At 63.2% G+C, this 15,498-nt stretch overlaps 1 protein-coding gene across 1 annotated transcript in view; it reads left to right on the forward strand.

The window, feature by feature from the left end:
* Nucleotides 1-10,885, forward strand: part of Ablim2 (actin binding LIM protein family, member 2) — a 75,850-nt gene extending 64,965 nt beyond the window's left edge. Inside the window, exons 18-21 of the mRNA XM_013023892.1 lie at nucleotides 4,368-4,422; nucleotides 5,565-5,572; nucleotides 5,721-5,801; nucleotides 10,192-10,885. Coding sequence (XP_012879346.1) covers nucleotides 4,368-4,422; nucleotides 5,565-5,572; nucleotides 5,721-5,801; nucleotides 10,192-10,305 — 258 coding nt within the window. The 3' untranslated portion in view covers nucleotides 10,306-10,885. The remainder of the gene's footprint in view (nucleotides 1-4,367; nucleotides 4,423-5,564; nucleotides 5,573-5,720; nucleotides 5,802-10,191) is intronic.
* The last annotated feature ends 4,613 nt before the right edge of the window (nucleotides 10,886-15,498 follow it).

The raw sequence follows: 15,498 nt of genomic DNA on the forward strand, positions 1-15,498 counted from the left end.
CAGCATGCTCCCGTGCCCTCCAAAGGACCTAGGTCCCCTCTATCTCACGGGAACGCAGGGGACAAGACACTGCCCAGACTCTGCAGCCCCCTCCCCTTGGGGTCAGAGGCCCTGGGGACAGTAGGAACACTTTCTAGAATGTTCTCTTCTTGCCTAGAACGGCTGCTGTCTGGCCCAGAGACTGGTGGTGCGCAGCGTGCACTGTGAGCTCATGTCAGGATCTGGGGTCCGCTCGGTCTCAGGGGGAGGCAGGGATGGGGGGGGATGAGGGACAGCGCTCTGCTCAAGGCTGGGCACCCGGGGACAGTCTGCTCAGGGCCCTGGCGGGGGCTTCCACCGCCTCCTCGTCTGCAGCCTCCTGGTGTGCGGACCCTCTTCAACCCTCGGGACGGCTGCGGGCACACGCTTTGGCTTTACAGGAGAGCCGGGCCTGGGCACAGTCCTGCTGCCAGCCCACAGGGTGGAGGAGAGCGCGAACGAGCCGGGTGCCCTTCCGGCCCCAGAGCTGGAGTCCATCCCCCTGCCCGGCGCTCTGGCTCACCGCCGGGGTCCTGTGGCCACACCCAGCGCAGGTTCCAGGGTTGCTCTTCTCTAAGAACTCCCTTCCAAATTGATTCCTTGTTCCTTTTCTCTGAGAACTTCATGTTCTCTCCTGCCTCTGCTCGGCAGTGTGGCCCGTATCTTACGGTTCAGCTGAGCCCAGAGCCTGAGCGAGGGACCTTCTCCCCCAGGCCGATGACCTTCTCCTGACCTTCTCCCCCAGGCCGATGACCTTCTCCTGACCTTCTCCCCCAGGCCGATGACCTTCTCCTGACCTTCTCCCTCACGCCATTGACCTTCTCCTGACCTCCCCCAGGCCGATGACCTTCTCCTGACCTTCTCCCCCAGGCCGATGACCTTCTCCTGACCTTCTCCCCCAGGCCGATGACCTTCTCCTGACCTTCTCCCTCACGCCATTGACCTTCTCCTGACCTCCCCCAGGCCAATGACCTTCTCCTGACCTTCTCCCCAGGCCAATGACCTTCTCCTGACCTCCCCTAAGCTGATGACCTCCTGACCTTCTCCCCTAGGCCAATAACCTTCTCCTGACTTTCTCCCCCAGGCCGATGACCTTCTCCTGACCTTCTCCCTCAAGCCAATGACCTTCTCCTGACCTCCCCCAGGCCAATGACCTTCTCCTGACCTTCTCCCCTCGGCCAATGACCTTCTCCTGACCTCCCCTAAGCTGATGACCTCCTGACCTTCTCCCCCAGGCTGATGACCTTCTCCTGACCTTCTCCCCCAGGCTGATGACCTTCTCCTGACCTCCCCTAGGCCGATGACCTTCTCCTGACCTTCTCCCTCAAGGCTGATGACCTCCTGACCTCCCCCAGGCCAATGACCTTCTCCTGACCTTCTCCCCTAGGCCAATAACCTCCTGACCTTCTCCCCTAGGCCGATGACCTTCTCCTGACCTTCTCCCCTAGGCCGATGACCTCCTGACCTTCTCCCCCAGGCCGATGACCTTCTCCTGACCTCCCCCAGGCTGATGACCTTCTCCTGACCTTCTCCCCCAGGCCAATGACCTTTTCCTGACCTTATCCCCCATGGCCAGATCCATTTATTAGGTGGCTTCTTGATGGTTTCCTCCCCTTCCTCCTCCTCTTCCTCCTCCTCCTCTTCTCCTCTCCTCCTCTTCTTTTCCTTCTCCTCCTCCTCTTCCTCCTCTTCTCTTCTTCTCCTTCTCCTCCTTCTTCCTTCTCCTTCTCCTCCTTCTTCCTTCTCCTTCTCCTCCTTCTCCTCGAAGAGATTCTGGAGCCTAATTAAAAGCACAGATGCAGTCAGTCAGACCCAGTCCCGCTGCTGCAGGAGAAGGCTTTCTTCCATAACCTCGCCCAGCTGTGTGCATCTCCTCATCCGCTGGCCGAGTGGGGAGAGGGAAAGCCCATGCTCTTGTTCCAAGAGGAGTTTGTTCCAAGTCCCTGTAATCCAGAGCCCCCATGTCCCAGAGATCGTGATAGCGCCACCATGGCCGTGTGCTGGCCGGGCAGGCCACAGGACACGTGCATTCACCGCCCGCCCCGCACAGGGCAGCCGCCGCCTGCCGCAGGAGGCAGCGGCGATCCTGACGTGCGCCCCTGGTCTGCTATTACAAGAATGGTCTCTGGCCGCCCACAGATCCTTGGAGCAGCTCCCTGGGAGGTCCACTTTGAAAAACTCTGTTGCTACCTGCAACTATATTCCAGTGTTAAAAGGCCAAGATCATCGTCAGGTTAGAAAAGATAGTGCAGACAGAGCCTGTCACTACAAGATGTGTGCTGAAAATGGCTTTCAAACCATTGGAAGTAGAAAAATAACAACGATGCTAAAAATCACAAGGAGAAGGAAGGTAGAAGCCATGTGTATGCCGATTCAAGTGGAAGGAAATTGAAGTTCCAAGAAAGTAACAGTTGAAGGGAATACAGCAATCACGATAAAGACCCAGTGTCACAAGACAGTTATGGCATTCATCAACTTAAATGCACCCAACAACAGGAAAATGCCAGTCACTGTGGAAAAAATACAGCAATGCAGATGATTTGAATTGGCTCTTTTGCAATAAGACATGGGTCCAATAAAGGAAAAAGAATCATTTAAAAGTACACAGAGTAACAAACAGTATAAGTCACAAGCTTCATCTCATAGATAGATGGGAAAAATATATCTTTCTAATCCAGTTTTCACAGGTTCATAAAACATTTGCCAAAACGCTTTTGTACATGATCGCAAACAAAATCTCAGTAAGTTAAAGAAGGCTGACATTCCCAGCTGTATTGCCAGAATGAGCTTGTGAATTAGAAGCAACCTGTGAATTAGAATCCTGGCCCCAAGTTCAACTCCCAGCAATAACTGTGGGCAAGTTGTTTACATTTCTGAGTCTCTGTTTCCTAGAATTAAGGGGAAAAAAATGATCCTTATCTCTTAAAGTTATCATGAGGATCAATGACAGCATACGCACTCGTGAGATCTTCCCGTGCGCTGTGCAATGTGTTTCCTTTGAATCATTACGGAAACCTCAAAGCTCACACACATAACCCTAGCTACTCGGGAGGACCTCGGCAGTAAGTCTATGAGATCCCATCTCTAAAACAAAAACAAAAAACAAACAGCAGACTTAGCTCAATTGGTAGAGCCCCCACCGAGCAAGCGAGCTGAGCAAGTACAAGACCCTGAGTTCAAATCCCAGGACACTAAAAAAATATCTGCTTCCCCCAGCCACTGTGGCGTGAGGAGGCTCACTCCAGCGTGGGCCTTGGTACAAACAGAAGGTGGTCCGTGGCCACCATCTCATCCTTCTTGGTGATTCCAGGGCTTAGGATTCAGGACAGGCCTACGTTTCTCCCTCCTCTGTGTTGCTGTGGCTCTCGAGGCTGACCGGAGGTTACAGCAGACTAGAGGACGGATCCACAGGGCGGTGGGGGTGTAATGAGTGCCACAAGGAAGAAGGAAGAGCATCTTGAAATCCGCCTGCAGCTCCGTTCGAACCTGGGGGCCGGCGGGCCTGGGGCTGGTGCCCTGCTTGCTCTGCTCTCCTGTCCACCCCCCTACCCACCCTGAAGTCCCATCTCACCCGTCTGAAAGGCTGGTTCTAATGTGTGTCCACGGTGGATGGAGGTGATGGACCGAAGGGGTGGCCCGGGCCTCCTGACAGCCTGCCATGCCCATCCCCGGGCACTAGGGGGCGGCAGTGTCCCTTTGCGTCGGTCTGGCCAGGCCGGTTGGTTGCTTGCTGTTAGGGCCCAGGGTCTGTCTGATGGACAGGTCGTGGGGAGGGGTTGAGGTGAGTGAGCAAGGTGGTGATACCTTAAGACGGCAGTGTTGGCAGATGGACGGATGCTGAGACGCCTTGTGAGTCACGGCCACTTCCCGATACCAGGGGCTTTTTCTTTTTTGCTGGTCCTGGGGCTTGAACTCAGGGCCTGGGCACTGTCCCTGAGCTCTTGTGTTCATGGCTAGCTTTTGCTCTCTACGACTTTAGCCACAGTTCTACTTCTGGCTTTGTTTTTAACTGGTTAATTGCCCAGGCTGGCTTTGAACCACGATCCTCAGATCTCAGCCTCCTGAGTAGCTAGGATGACAGGCGGCGGTGCTGAGCCACCTGCCATGGTCCATGCTCACCTCGGGCCAGGGGCCCCAGCACCAGACAGGCAGGGTTCGGGGGCTGCTGAAGGCGGCCTGGACGGCTGCAGCGCCCGGGGACGGTTCCCGGGGGCCGTGTCAGGGACGGCTCCCAGGGACATGTCTGGGACGGCTCTGGGGGCTGTATGGACACAAAGGTGCCGGGGCCCTGCCGCCCCCTGCTGCCTGCGCCCTGCAACTTGCCTTCGCGCGCTCTCTCTCTCTTCCAGAACGCCAACCTGGCCCCTTGTGGAGCAGACCTGGATGCCAGCTGGGGCACGCGAGGTACACAGGGCGGGCACCCCGTGGGTCTCTGGCTGGGCAGGGGTCATAGCCCACTTCCCCCAGGCTCATTCCAAGGCCTGCTGGCGGGCAGGGCTGGCACGGTGGCCCTTTGTGCCACTCCTACCACGCCACGCCCCTCTCCTGTGCGGGTGCGGCAGTCTGGACTATCAGACATCTGTCTCTAGGGGTCAGAGCAGCAGGCGAAGCCCCCGGGGCTCTCCGGGGCTGGTTCAGCCGCCGGCATTCCTCACGGGCTGAGTCCCTGGCCTCTGTGTGCACAGACCCCGCACGTGCGCTAAATGAGTCCATGTCTAATCAAGGCTTCCGGTCTGGAAGGAAAACACTTTGGAGAGCTGGGGTGCGCTGGGGAAGGGGACCGTGCTCAAGCCTGTCACCGGCTCCCTGGGAGGCACAGATCTGGGTGGCAGGTGTCACCGTGGAAGCCAGCCTAGGCAAAAAGAAGTTGTGAGACCCTATCTCAAACCAGTGGCGGGGCAGGGCCGTTCACGCCTGTCACCCGGCCGAGAGGCGCCGTGGCTCGTGCTGTGGTGTGATCGCCGTGGTGTGATTGCCGTGGTGTGATCGCCAGCCGTCCCCAGTGACACAGGAGCACAGCTGGAGGAAGGCAATGCATGCCGGCCAGGGTGTGAAGTGAGACCCCACTTCAAAACTAACCAACGCAAGCGGGGCTGGAGGCGTGGCTCCAGCGGTAGAACACCTGCCCAGCCAGAACAGGGCCCCGTGCAGGTCTCCAGTACCACCCAAGAGGCAGGGGGAGGAGGAGCTGTGGCTGTGGTCAGAGGCCAGTGCAAGTGTAGACGCCCCCCACCCCCAGAAAGGTCTGTCCTCCAGTAGCCACTGTGCAGGTAGGTAAACTGAGGCAACATCCTTCTCAGGGTGTCCCAGACCACGAGAGAGGATATGTGTCCACCAAGGAGCACAGTGCCATCTCCCAGCTTCCCGTCTGGGCTGAAGCCCCCTGACCATGCCCCCTGTGCCCACGGGGTCCCCGACCGGGCCTCCCACGTCCCACGGGGCCCCTGAGGCAGGCGGCGGGGGACGGGCGGCTCCTGGGGGTGGCTTCACCTCCAGCTGGAGCCTGTGCTTCCTAACCACCCGTGCCTCTGCTCTTTCTCTTACAGAGTACAAGGTAAGGGCCTCCCCAGCGTCTGTCCATCCGTCTCTCCCCGCCGGCCGCTGCCCAGGTTCAGAGTTGCCTTGTTTTGCTCTTGGGGGCTCCCCTGCCCCGCCCGCTCCGGCCGCTGCGCGGGCGCTGTGACCGCCGCTCCCTCCCGCAGGTCTACCCTTATGACTCCCTCATCGTGACCAACCGAATCCGCGTGAAGCTGCCCAAGGACGTGGACAGGACACGGCTGGAGGTGAGCAGGGCGGGGCTTCGCTCCTGGGGAGGGTCCCGCAGAGGCCCCACCGTGACATCAGCCACGTGCCTGGGGACAGCGGGGAGGGGTGGACAGCGGGGAGGGACTGAGCCCAGGGGAGGGGTGGACAGCGGGGAGGGACTGAGCCCAGGGGAGGGGTGGACAGCAGGGAGGGACTGAGCGCAGGGGAGGGGTGGACAGCGGGGAGGGACTGAGCGCAGGGGAGGGGTGGACAGTGGGGAGGGACTGAGGCCAGGGGAGGAGGTGGACAGCGGGGAGGGACTGAGCCCAGGGGAGGGGTGGACAGCAGGGAGGGACTGAGCGCAGGGGAGGGGGTGGACAGCGGGGAAGGACTGGGCCCAGGGGGAGAGGTGGACAGCGGGGAGGGATGGCCCAGGAGGAGACGTGGACAGCAGGGGGGAAGGGGTGGACAATGGGGAGGGCCTGGGCCCAGGGGAAGGGTGGACAGTGGGGAGGGACGGCCCAGGGGGAGAGGTGGACAGGGGGAAGGGGTGGACAGCAGGGAGGGACGGCCCAGGGGGAGAGGTGGACGGGGGAAGGGGTGGACAGATGGGAGGGGCTGGGCCCAGGGGAGGGGTGGACAGTGGGGAGGGGCTGGGCCCAGGGGGAGAGGTGGACAGCAGAGGGACTGGGGTCCAGGGGTGAGGCTCGGGAACGTGGTTATGGCCCAGCCCCCACGGGTTTTGGAGGAAGAAGCAAGAAGGGCGGCGAGGCTGCGGCCACGCTGCCCCTGCGGGTGTGGGCCGTGGTCACGGGAGGAGGGCTGGCTCAGTCAGCATAGCAGTGTTAGTGAACATTGGTTGGCTGGAAGAAGAAACTTCGCTGAGCACCTACTATGCACCAGGGCTGACATGCGAGGACTCGGTGAATGGCCCAGGCCCTGGCCGGCCTCTGGCCGGGACACGGAGCCTCAGGAGGCCAGGAGTCTGTGCGGTGTCAGGGGAGGGGCGTGGGATGGATAGACACCGGACCGGGCTCTGTACTCGGAGGGCGACGGGGTGGAGACTGAGCAGATCCACAGGCTCGGCCTCTGCGGTGGGGCGGATGGCCGCAGGGGATGGGAGACCCGTGCTGGGGGCACCCAAGCTGGTCCTGAGGATGCAGCGGAAGGGGGGCCGCTGGGGAGGAGAATGCGCAGGCCCTTCACAGCAGAGGCCTGTGCAGACTCCTGAGGCCGGTGAGTGTAGTCTGCCGAGCACGCCTGCAGGGGGCGCCCTGGCTCTGCGCGGCCTCTGTCCTTAGCCTTCATGTCTGCACCTTGAAGAGGCAGACACTGAGAGTCACCGAGTGAGTGACTGCGGGCAGCAGAGACGGGCTTCACCCGGCTTAGCATGGCGGGTGACCCTGGCCAGGTGACAAGGACACTGCACCCGAGGGAGGCGCATCCGCCTGGCTTTGCTGTAACTCCTAGGTGTCAGGTGCGAGGGGACTTCACAACAGGGATCTGCGGCCTCAGGCTTGGCTTGATCCAGGGCTGGCAGTGTCTCCCATCTCCTGACTGCGCTTTCTGTGCTGGCTCATGCTTAGATCTTCTTGAAAGGGGCTGGTTTCCAAGGCCGGCCTCCTGAGACAGGAAGAGGGCGCCAGGCGTCGGGATGGGGCGGGGCTGGTCAAGGGTGGCTGTGGGTGCTGCTTGCGCAGCCTTCAACTCGTGGAGCAGCGTCCAAGTCCGGGGTGCACCCCCATCTATTCACGGTTAATCGGCTTCACCCAAAACCAGATGTTTGTCCATGTTTTTGTTGGTGGTGGTGGTGGTGGGGCTTGAATTCAGGAACTGGGCGCTGTCGCTGCGCTCTTCAACTCAAGGCAAGTGCTTGAGTAGGTAATTGGAGGTGAGAGTCTTTTCTTCCTAAGCTGGCTTCAAACCAGGAGTCTCGAATCTCAGCCTCCGGAGTAGTGGGGTGACAGGCGGGGCCACCGGTGCCTGTGCCTACCTAATGCCTAGTGTCTGACAGACACGGCCCTAGGGCTGCGCCCCGATGCGTCAGGTTTGAGCGCCCTGCAATCCGGGCAGGGCCTCTGGAGGCTGTGCTGCTGTCTCCCAGGAGGCTCCTGGAGGGCTGGAGGCTGTGGGGACGCCCGCAGGGGCCATGGCTCCAGGGCAGGAGGTCCGGGCAGAGCCGGGCTGTGGCGGGCGTGCTGTGGTTTTCTGGGGTGGGAGGGCACGGGCACGCTGGGTTTGCTGGGCCGGAGTGGGCCTGGTGCCTGGCCAGCGGCAGGGTGCGTGGGGAAAGCCTTTGTCCCCACGGCCCCACAGACGGGGCCCCATAACGGCCCCCCAGGCCTCCCTGGGTCCTGCCAGGGGCTAGCAGCCACAGGGCCTCCCTAGCCCAGGTGAGGGCCGTAGCAGGGCCTCCTGGAGGCCCGAGACCCAAGTCCAGGTCGCGGACACGGTGGACGCGGCAGGCGCAGGGACCTAGGGAGGAGGGTGACGCCATCCCTGAGCGTGCACGGCCGCCGTGCACACGACGCCACTGATGTCCCGGCAGCTGCCCACAGCCAAGTGTGGGCTTCACCCTCACCCCCCTTCCCTAGCTTATGGGGGGCTCCCCACCTCCAGCCTGGCGTGTTCCCCGTTAACCACACCATCGCAGGTCGCACGAAGCTACCCTGCCAGCCCGCCAGTGACCGGCTCCCCCCTTCCCCCCTCCCCCTCAGCACCCACCCCATCCCCCACCCCCACCCCCCCCCCCCCCCCCCCCAGCCGGAAGCACCAGCTCTCAGGAGCACACCTCAGTCTCTGGCCTTTCCTTGTTACGCACTCCTTCTAGCCCCGTCGGGACCCCGAATTCGAGCATCCTGGGTGTCGGGCGGGCCTGTACATCGCAGGCTGTGTGATTGTGGGTTGGAGAGCTGTTCACGCCTTGCCCTCTTCTCGCTCACTGGGGACGGGGCAGCGGATGGCGCTGCGGCTCTGGTGTGAGCCGGCCGTGGTCTCCAGTGACCCCTCAGCATCTGACATGTCCTGGCTCATCGCTGTCAGGAGCGCCGGTCTAACGACAGCCGGCGGGCGGCCAGGCCTCGTCCGGGGGCTTGCTGGCTGCGTCCTGTGTGTGCTTCTGTGACCACTGTGTGCCTGGGTATGGGTGTTCACGCGCCTGCATGTGTGCTCGTGTGTGGCAAGTGACACCACGTGTGTTCACACATGTGCACAGATGTGAACACTGATCCCGTGTGTGCCCTGTACACACGTTATGTGTATATTTGTGTATGCGTTGTGTGCACGTATGACCCACAGAGGAGCACACACGTGTGCTTTGTTGTATGTTGTGCGTGCTTCTGTTCGTGTGTGTGTATGAGTGTGCACACCTGTGCTTGTGTGTGTGCCTTGGACATGCTGGGGAACTTGGCTCCCACACTGCATGCCACGCAGATTCCAGGACTTTGGTGAATAGAGTGCGTCTCGGGTCCTCCGGATGTGGCCGATCGCGTCGGCTGCCGCTCCCCCTCCAGCCTGGCGCGGCTCTGCTTCAAGGCTGAGGACGCGCACGGCGCCATCTGGGGTGAGAACTGTCCACCGTAGTGAAGGCCGCGGCTCACCAGTGCTCACTCAGTGTTTTGTGCCCACCACCACCAACCAGTTCCAAAACACTTTCAGCAGCACAAAAGCAACCACACCTGCCCCTTGCCGGCCCCCGTTCCCCGCCCGCCGCCCCCCACCCAACGTCCCCACCGCAGCAGCCTGGGAAGACTCGGACTCTTGGGCCAGGCTGGCTGCCGCCACTGGGTCTCTGGCCGGCCGGGCAGGTGGGACTGTGCGGGGCAGTACACACTCTGGAAAGCCCCGGAATGTTGGGTCGGCTCCTGGGGGAGGGCGTGAGTGGGCGGGAGCAGTGAGGGCTTTCTGGGAGCCGGTGGAGAGGGCTGCCAGCCGAGGTTGGGGGCTCAGCCCAGCCAGGCCGGCCGCGCTTGCTGCCTGGTGCGGGGCCCCGGGCTCTGGCGTCCAGGATGGGGGAGACCTGTGCGGGGACCTGGCCGGGGCCTCTCTGTCCTGGGGCCTCACAGCCTCCTCTGTGGGAACACGGGGTAGCAGGGCACCGTGCCGCCCGCCTGGTGCCCACAGCCAGCAGCTATGACAGGAGAGGTGACAACGCGGCCACCTGAGGCCGCTCACAGCCCCAGACATGGTGGGGGGTGGGAGGGCTGCTGCAGGCCCACGGGGAAGGCCAGTCTGGGTGGAGCGGAGGACCCCGCTGTGCGCTGGGTGTGTGGGGGGAGCCCCAGCTGAGCCCCCAGCCTCAGAGCTCCGCTCCTGTGGGGCCGAGGCCGCCAGGGGCCGGGCACAGGGAAGGTGCGTCCACCGCGGCCGCCAAGGCCGGCCAGGCTGCTCACCACTCCCCCCCCCCGCCCCCCTTCTCCTTGCTTGAAGAGACACCTGTCCGCCGACGAGTTCCAGCAGGTGTTCGGCATGAGCGTGGAGGAGTTTGACCGCCTGGCCCTGTGGAAGCGGAACGACCTCAAGAAAAAGGCCTTGCTCTTCTGACGGCGCCAGCCAGCGCCTGGCCCCGGTGTCATGAAGGCCCCCCCGAGCCTCGGCCTGGCGGGCGGGGGCCGGCGGGGGCGGCCCTGGGGACATGGGGGCCAGGGGCCCCGTACTGCCTGTAGTTTAGGGCCAGGGGGCCAGCTTGGCCCACACACCCCCTCCTCGGCTCGGCCGGGTCATCCTGGAGCCCCTTCCCGGCCCCTGCAGTGCCCAGGCCCCGTGTGAGGCTCTGGGTCCGGCGATGGCTGGGGCCCGCCAGCCACAGACGCCAGCCACAGACGCCACCCAGCGCAGCCAGAGCGCAGCGCGGTGCCAAGCAGCGGCGGTCACTGTTCCAGCTGGCTGTGACGAGTCTCTTCTATTGGGGGGGGGCTGAACGTCAACCAGACAGGGTGCCCCAGCCCATGCCCGCGTGTGACCCCCCTTCCCAATCATCCCCTAGACACCTAAGTGACAGCTTGTCAACAGCACAGAGGTTTTTATTTTACTAAGAAGTCTAGCTTCCTCATGCCCACCACAGCCCACGTGCAGCATTTAGTTCTGGGCGCGTCCCCACGGGGAGCGACCCCGCCTTACCTCCCCCGCGGCCTGGGGCTCCCCACCCCCTTCACCTCTCTTCCTTCCTCTGTGTCACAAGGGACGGCCTGGAAGGAGACCCCAGCTAGTGCCGTGGGCAAACCCGCGTGCCGCGTGGCCTCTACCGGCTCCTGCGCTGGTACTTTTTAAGTCTGGAGAGAAAACCTGCCCCGGTGGCTGAGGTCCTGGAATAAAGGGTGCCCGCGGGGTCCGGCTCCCTGCTCCTGTGCGCCCCATGGTGGGCGCCCACCACACGGGTGGAGCAGGGTGGAGACGCCATTGCTCCCCGTCTCTGCCTCCAGAGAAGGTGGGGTCCCCGACACGGAGCAGAAGGCTGCCCCCCGCGTTGCGCCCCCCCCCCGCACAGGCTTCGGCCGTGGGGAGTGGGGGAGGTGCGTGCCTGCCAGGATGCCGACGCCCCGCCGGGCCTGACCCCCGAGGCCGGCTCCCCGACCCCCGTGTGCCCCGTCTGTCTCCGCGCGAGTCACGCCTGCGCGTCTCCTCAACCGCTGCACACGAGCCCCCGCTCGGCACTCGCTGCTCGCCAGCCTGGCTGGGCCCTGGAGGGGGGAGTTGGCACCAAATCTGCTTCCTGCCATTTAGCGACCAGAACCCCCTTTCCCCATGTGCACTGTGTCCTGTCTGACCACAAAGAACCCCGAGAAAATAAAAAGTGACACGCCGTGGCCGTGGAGGGACGGCACTCTTCCGTGTGTGTGGGGGGGTGTCTCTGGAGTCTGGGGAAGCTCCGGGGAGGGGTGCGCGGGGCAGGGCCCCCGAAGACAGGCTCCCCACTCCCAGAGGCTGCGGTCGGGTCGGATGGAGCCCCGGCTGGCACGGCGGCAGCCGTCCCCCCTTCCCTGACACCCCGCCCCGCAGCCCCCCGAGCTGCGGGAGCCTCGGCACCGTCTCGGCAGCGGAGGGGAGGTCTGGCCCGCGGGCCTGGGGCCTCCGGCTCGGGCCACGCGTGGCTTCGTGGCTAGGCGGCACCTGGCAGAGGCTCCACGCTTACCGGGCACTGACCGCATGGGGCCAGGCCGCCCTGCGGAGAGGCTCCTGGGACGCCTGGCTCCAGGCCAGGCACCCGTGGGAGGACCGGCCTGGCCAGGGGCAGGGAGGGGTGTAAGGCCAGGCCAGGCCCAGAAGCGCTGAATCTGCCTCCCCAGGTTCGAGGCCCCGCTGTGTAGAGAGCCCCCACTGCTTCCTCTGTCTTCACAGAGAACCTGTGCCCCCCCCCCCCACGTTGCAGATACCATCGGTGCTCCAGAGGCAGCCCAGCCCAGAGACCAGCCACGCGGGACGGGCGGGGACTTCCCAGCCCAGCCTGCACCGGCTTCCCTGCCAGCACAGGCGCCTGGGGGCGACCCCAGCTGCCGACCCGCCAGCTACAAACTGGAGGTCCCAGCCCCGCCCTTGGGTTGATGAATTTTCCAGGGACACGCCTGTGTTTCCTGGCGGATCTCAAAGGACCCGGATGAGGAGAGGAGCAGCGGAGAGGGTGGGGGAGGGGAGGGGCTGGCCCTCCGGGACCTCCCGTGGCCGGCTCTCCCGGAAGCCCCCAGCCCGTCCTCATGGCCTTCCACTCTTGGTCACGTCCCCCGCTGCAGGGAGAGCCCCAACCCTGCCTCGGCTTTCCTACAACCGGCCTGCAGCCCGCTACCGGCTTCCGGCCATCTGTCTGTCCATTTAGCTACAAAACAAATCACGCAGCTGATTCCAAGGGTGTCCGGAATGTACATGCCAGGAAGCGGACAAGACCAAATGTATATTTCACAACAGCCCACCGCCCACCCCCGTCCACGGCCAAGCGCAGCGCTGTCTTCCCGGTCGGCTGCGTGTCCCAAGTCAGCAGCCCCTGGAGCCTGTGTGGGAAACCCTGGGAGAGAGGGGGAGGGTCTCCTTCCCCCCTCCCCCCCAGCTGCTTAGCCTGGAACCAGCTTCAGAACCTACTGGTCCAGAGAGCATGGGAAGCCCACGGCAGGTCTTGCCTTCGCCTCAGAAATGACGCTAGTCCCAGGCACTAGAGAGGTGTTAGTGGGAGCACTCCGGCGTGAGTCTACCCCAGGCAAACCCGCAGGACCCTACCTCAAAAGTAACTAGACCAGGGTGGGCGCCAGTGTTCAAGCCTAGGATCCCAGCCACGCGGGAAACAGAGATCCAGAGGGTCAAGCTGTCAAACCTGCTCAAGAGAGAAAACTTGAGATCCGATCTCCAATGACCCGACAAAAAGCCAGACTAGAGGCACGGCTCAAGTGGTCGAGTGCTGGCTGTGAGAAAGAAAGCTAAGGAAGAGCTTAAGGCCCTGAGATCAAACTCCACCCAAACCCAAGGCGACGAGGGCTGGAGGCAGGACTCCGCCGTGAGCTCTGCCCCGCGAGGGCAAGGCCGTGGGTTCAAACTCCAGGGCTGCCCCGAAACGGACCGGGGCCTCTGGAACTGGCCATGGGCGGAGGAAGCCTGGGCTCTGTGACCCAGAAGAGTCAGAAGAGCTGGCTGACCCTGTGCCCGAGGGCCCACCCCAGCACCTGGGGGGGGCTCCTCCCAGAATCTGCTGGGGCCCCGGTAGCCCTCACTACCACCTAACCAGGGGCAGACCCCTCGGCCCTCCATGCAGACCTGTCCCTGGTTGGGGCCGGCCCCTCTGCACCCACCCTGCACCCCCGAGGACACCCGGCCTCTAGGGAGAGGAAGATCGGGCTCTGGGCAGAAGCCCTGCACCAGCGGGCAGGGGAGGGGGGAGGAGGGGGAGGGGGAGGGACAGGGGAGGCAAGAGGGGAAGGGGGCGGGCTGGACAGAGCTGGAGCTGGACAGACCCAGCCACTGGCCAGCAGGCTTCCCCAGCGGTCCCCGGGCCCCCCACCCCCACCCTGGCAGGGGAGACCAAGGCACGAGGGAGCACCTCCTCACCCCCTCCCTGCAAGCTGCACTGCCCTCGGCAGGCCCCAGGTGACCGACTTCCAGTCCCCGCACCAGTGCCCCCCTCCCCCCCTCCAGCCAGCACTGGCTGGCTGTCTGAAGCAGAGACTGAGTTTGGCCTAGAGGAGACCTGAGGGGCTGGTTCCCTGAGAGGGCCAGGCCCTCCCAGCCGTCCCTCGGGCCTCTTTCTTACCACCTCCCACTTGGGCTCAAGTTTTTCCAGCTGCTTCTCACATCCTTCCCCACACTGTATCCTTTGCAAAGGCTTTCTCCTACTGGGACTGCCCTGTCCGGCAAACTCCTATTCATCCTTCAATACCCAGCAAAGACACCCTCTTCTCTGAAGACTTTTCACAAAGCATCTCTTCCTTCCCCAACTGTTGCACCCAAATAGCTCAGTTCATCATCTGGCCATGGATAGAGACAAATAGGAGACGCTCCTTGATCTCAAGGGCCGACCCCAAACCTGTGGAGCAGCCAGTGAGACACTCTGCAACCCAGAGAAGCAAACACTGGTGTGGTGAGGGGCATGGTGGGCGGAGCCCAGCAGGGCTGCAAGGCTCCCTCCCTCCTCCACCCCCGCTCCCCCCACCCTCAGCCCCCAAGCACTTCCCCTGGAGCCCAGTCCAGCGAGGTGAGCGAGGTCAGCCAGGCAAGGGCGGCACCTTCCAGGCAAAGGAAGCAGCAGGGCTGACTAGGACCGGAGGCTGTGGAGGGCATCCAGGAGCCGGAGGAGGGTGGCGGGGAGGAGGGCGGTGGGGAGGAGGGCAGCGGGGTGGGAGGCAGACCCTTCTCGTGAGGCCCGGCCTGCGTCTGGGGAAGTCCTCCCTGCGTCTGGGGAAGTCCTCCCTGTCAGCTGGGCCTGTTCTGCCCCCTGCTGCTGCACCCCTGCTGCTGCCCCCCTGCTGCTGGCCCCCTGTTTTTGCGCTCCCTGGTCATCGGAGCCGCTTTGGCAGATGCCCGTGTCTAGGGCGTGGCAGGCTAGAGAGCATGGGTCAGGGCTGCTTCGGTTATGAGGCCCCCCTTTGTGTGTGGGGCTCAGGTCTGATGGGCTCCCTGCCAACATGGCCCACAATGCCCAGCAGTGGCCCCGACCCATCCCTGTGGAGGTCACCTCCACTCCAGGCCACTGTGCTCAAAGCCTGGCATTGGGGTCTTCTCTGGGCTCAGATACCTACATGTCGGCCAGCCTCGCCTGCCCAGAGGACAAACACTTTCACAGAGAGGATGCAGGACCTGTGCCACCCCCAAGGTGTAGGGTCCCTTTCACTATGTCTACAGCGTGGCTTTGGGTCACCTGGCTTTGTTCCTAGCTGTGTGGGACGCCAGGCCAGTCCTTGATCTGTGCCAGGACAGCCCAGGGGCTCCCTCCGGTGGGCACGCCCCACACCAAGGCCCTGGCCCTGCTGACTGAGCACGCCGGCGTTAACTCCCAGCCCCCACCCCCAGACAAACTTTAAAATATGTATGTAAGAATATGTATTCAGTTAGCCGTCTGCAGACCACAGCCGAGAGGCCGGTGCTGCCTGGGCCCTCCCCCTCACTGTGACTTCCTGTCATTCAGGGCGTGGTCAGGGGCTCTGGGTCTTTGGGGATGGGGAATGTTCCTGAGGACCTGCATCCATGGAAGTGCAAGCAGCCTCAGCACACGCACATGCACTGCCAGCTCCACATTCTCATCTCCACCAGGACTGGGCTGGC

Source organism: Dipodomys ordii, unplaced genomic scaffold, assembly GCF_000151885.1.
Source record: "Dipodomys ordii isolate 6190 unplaced genomic scaffold, Dord_2.0 Scaffold71, whole genome shotgun sequence".
NCBI classification, from domain to species: Eukaryota; Metazoa; Chordata; class Mammalia; order Rodentia; family Heteromyidae; genus Dipodomys; species Dipodomys ordii.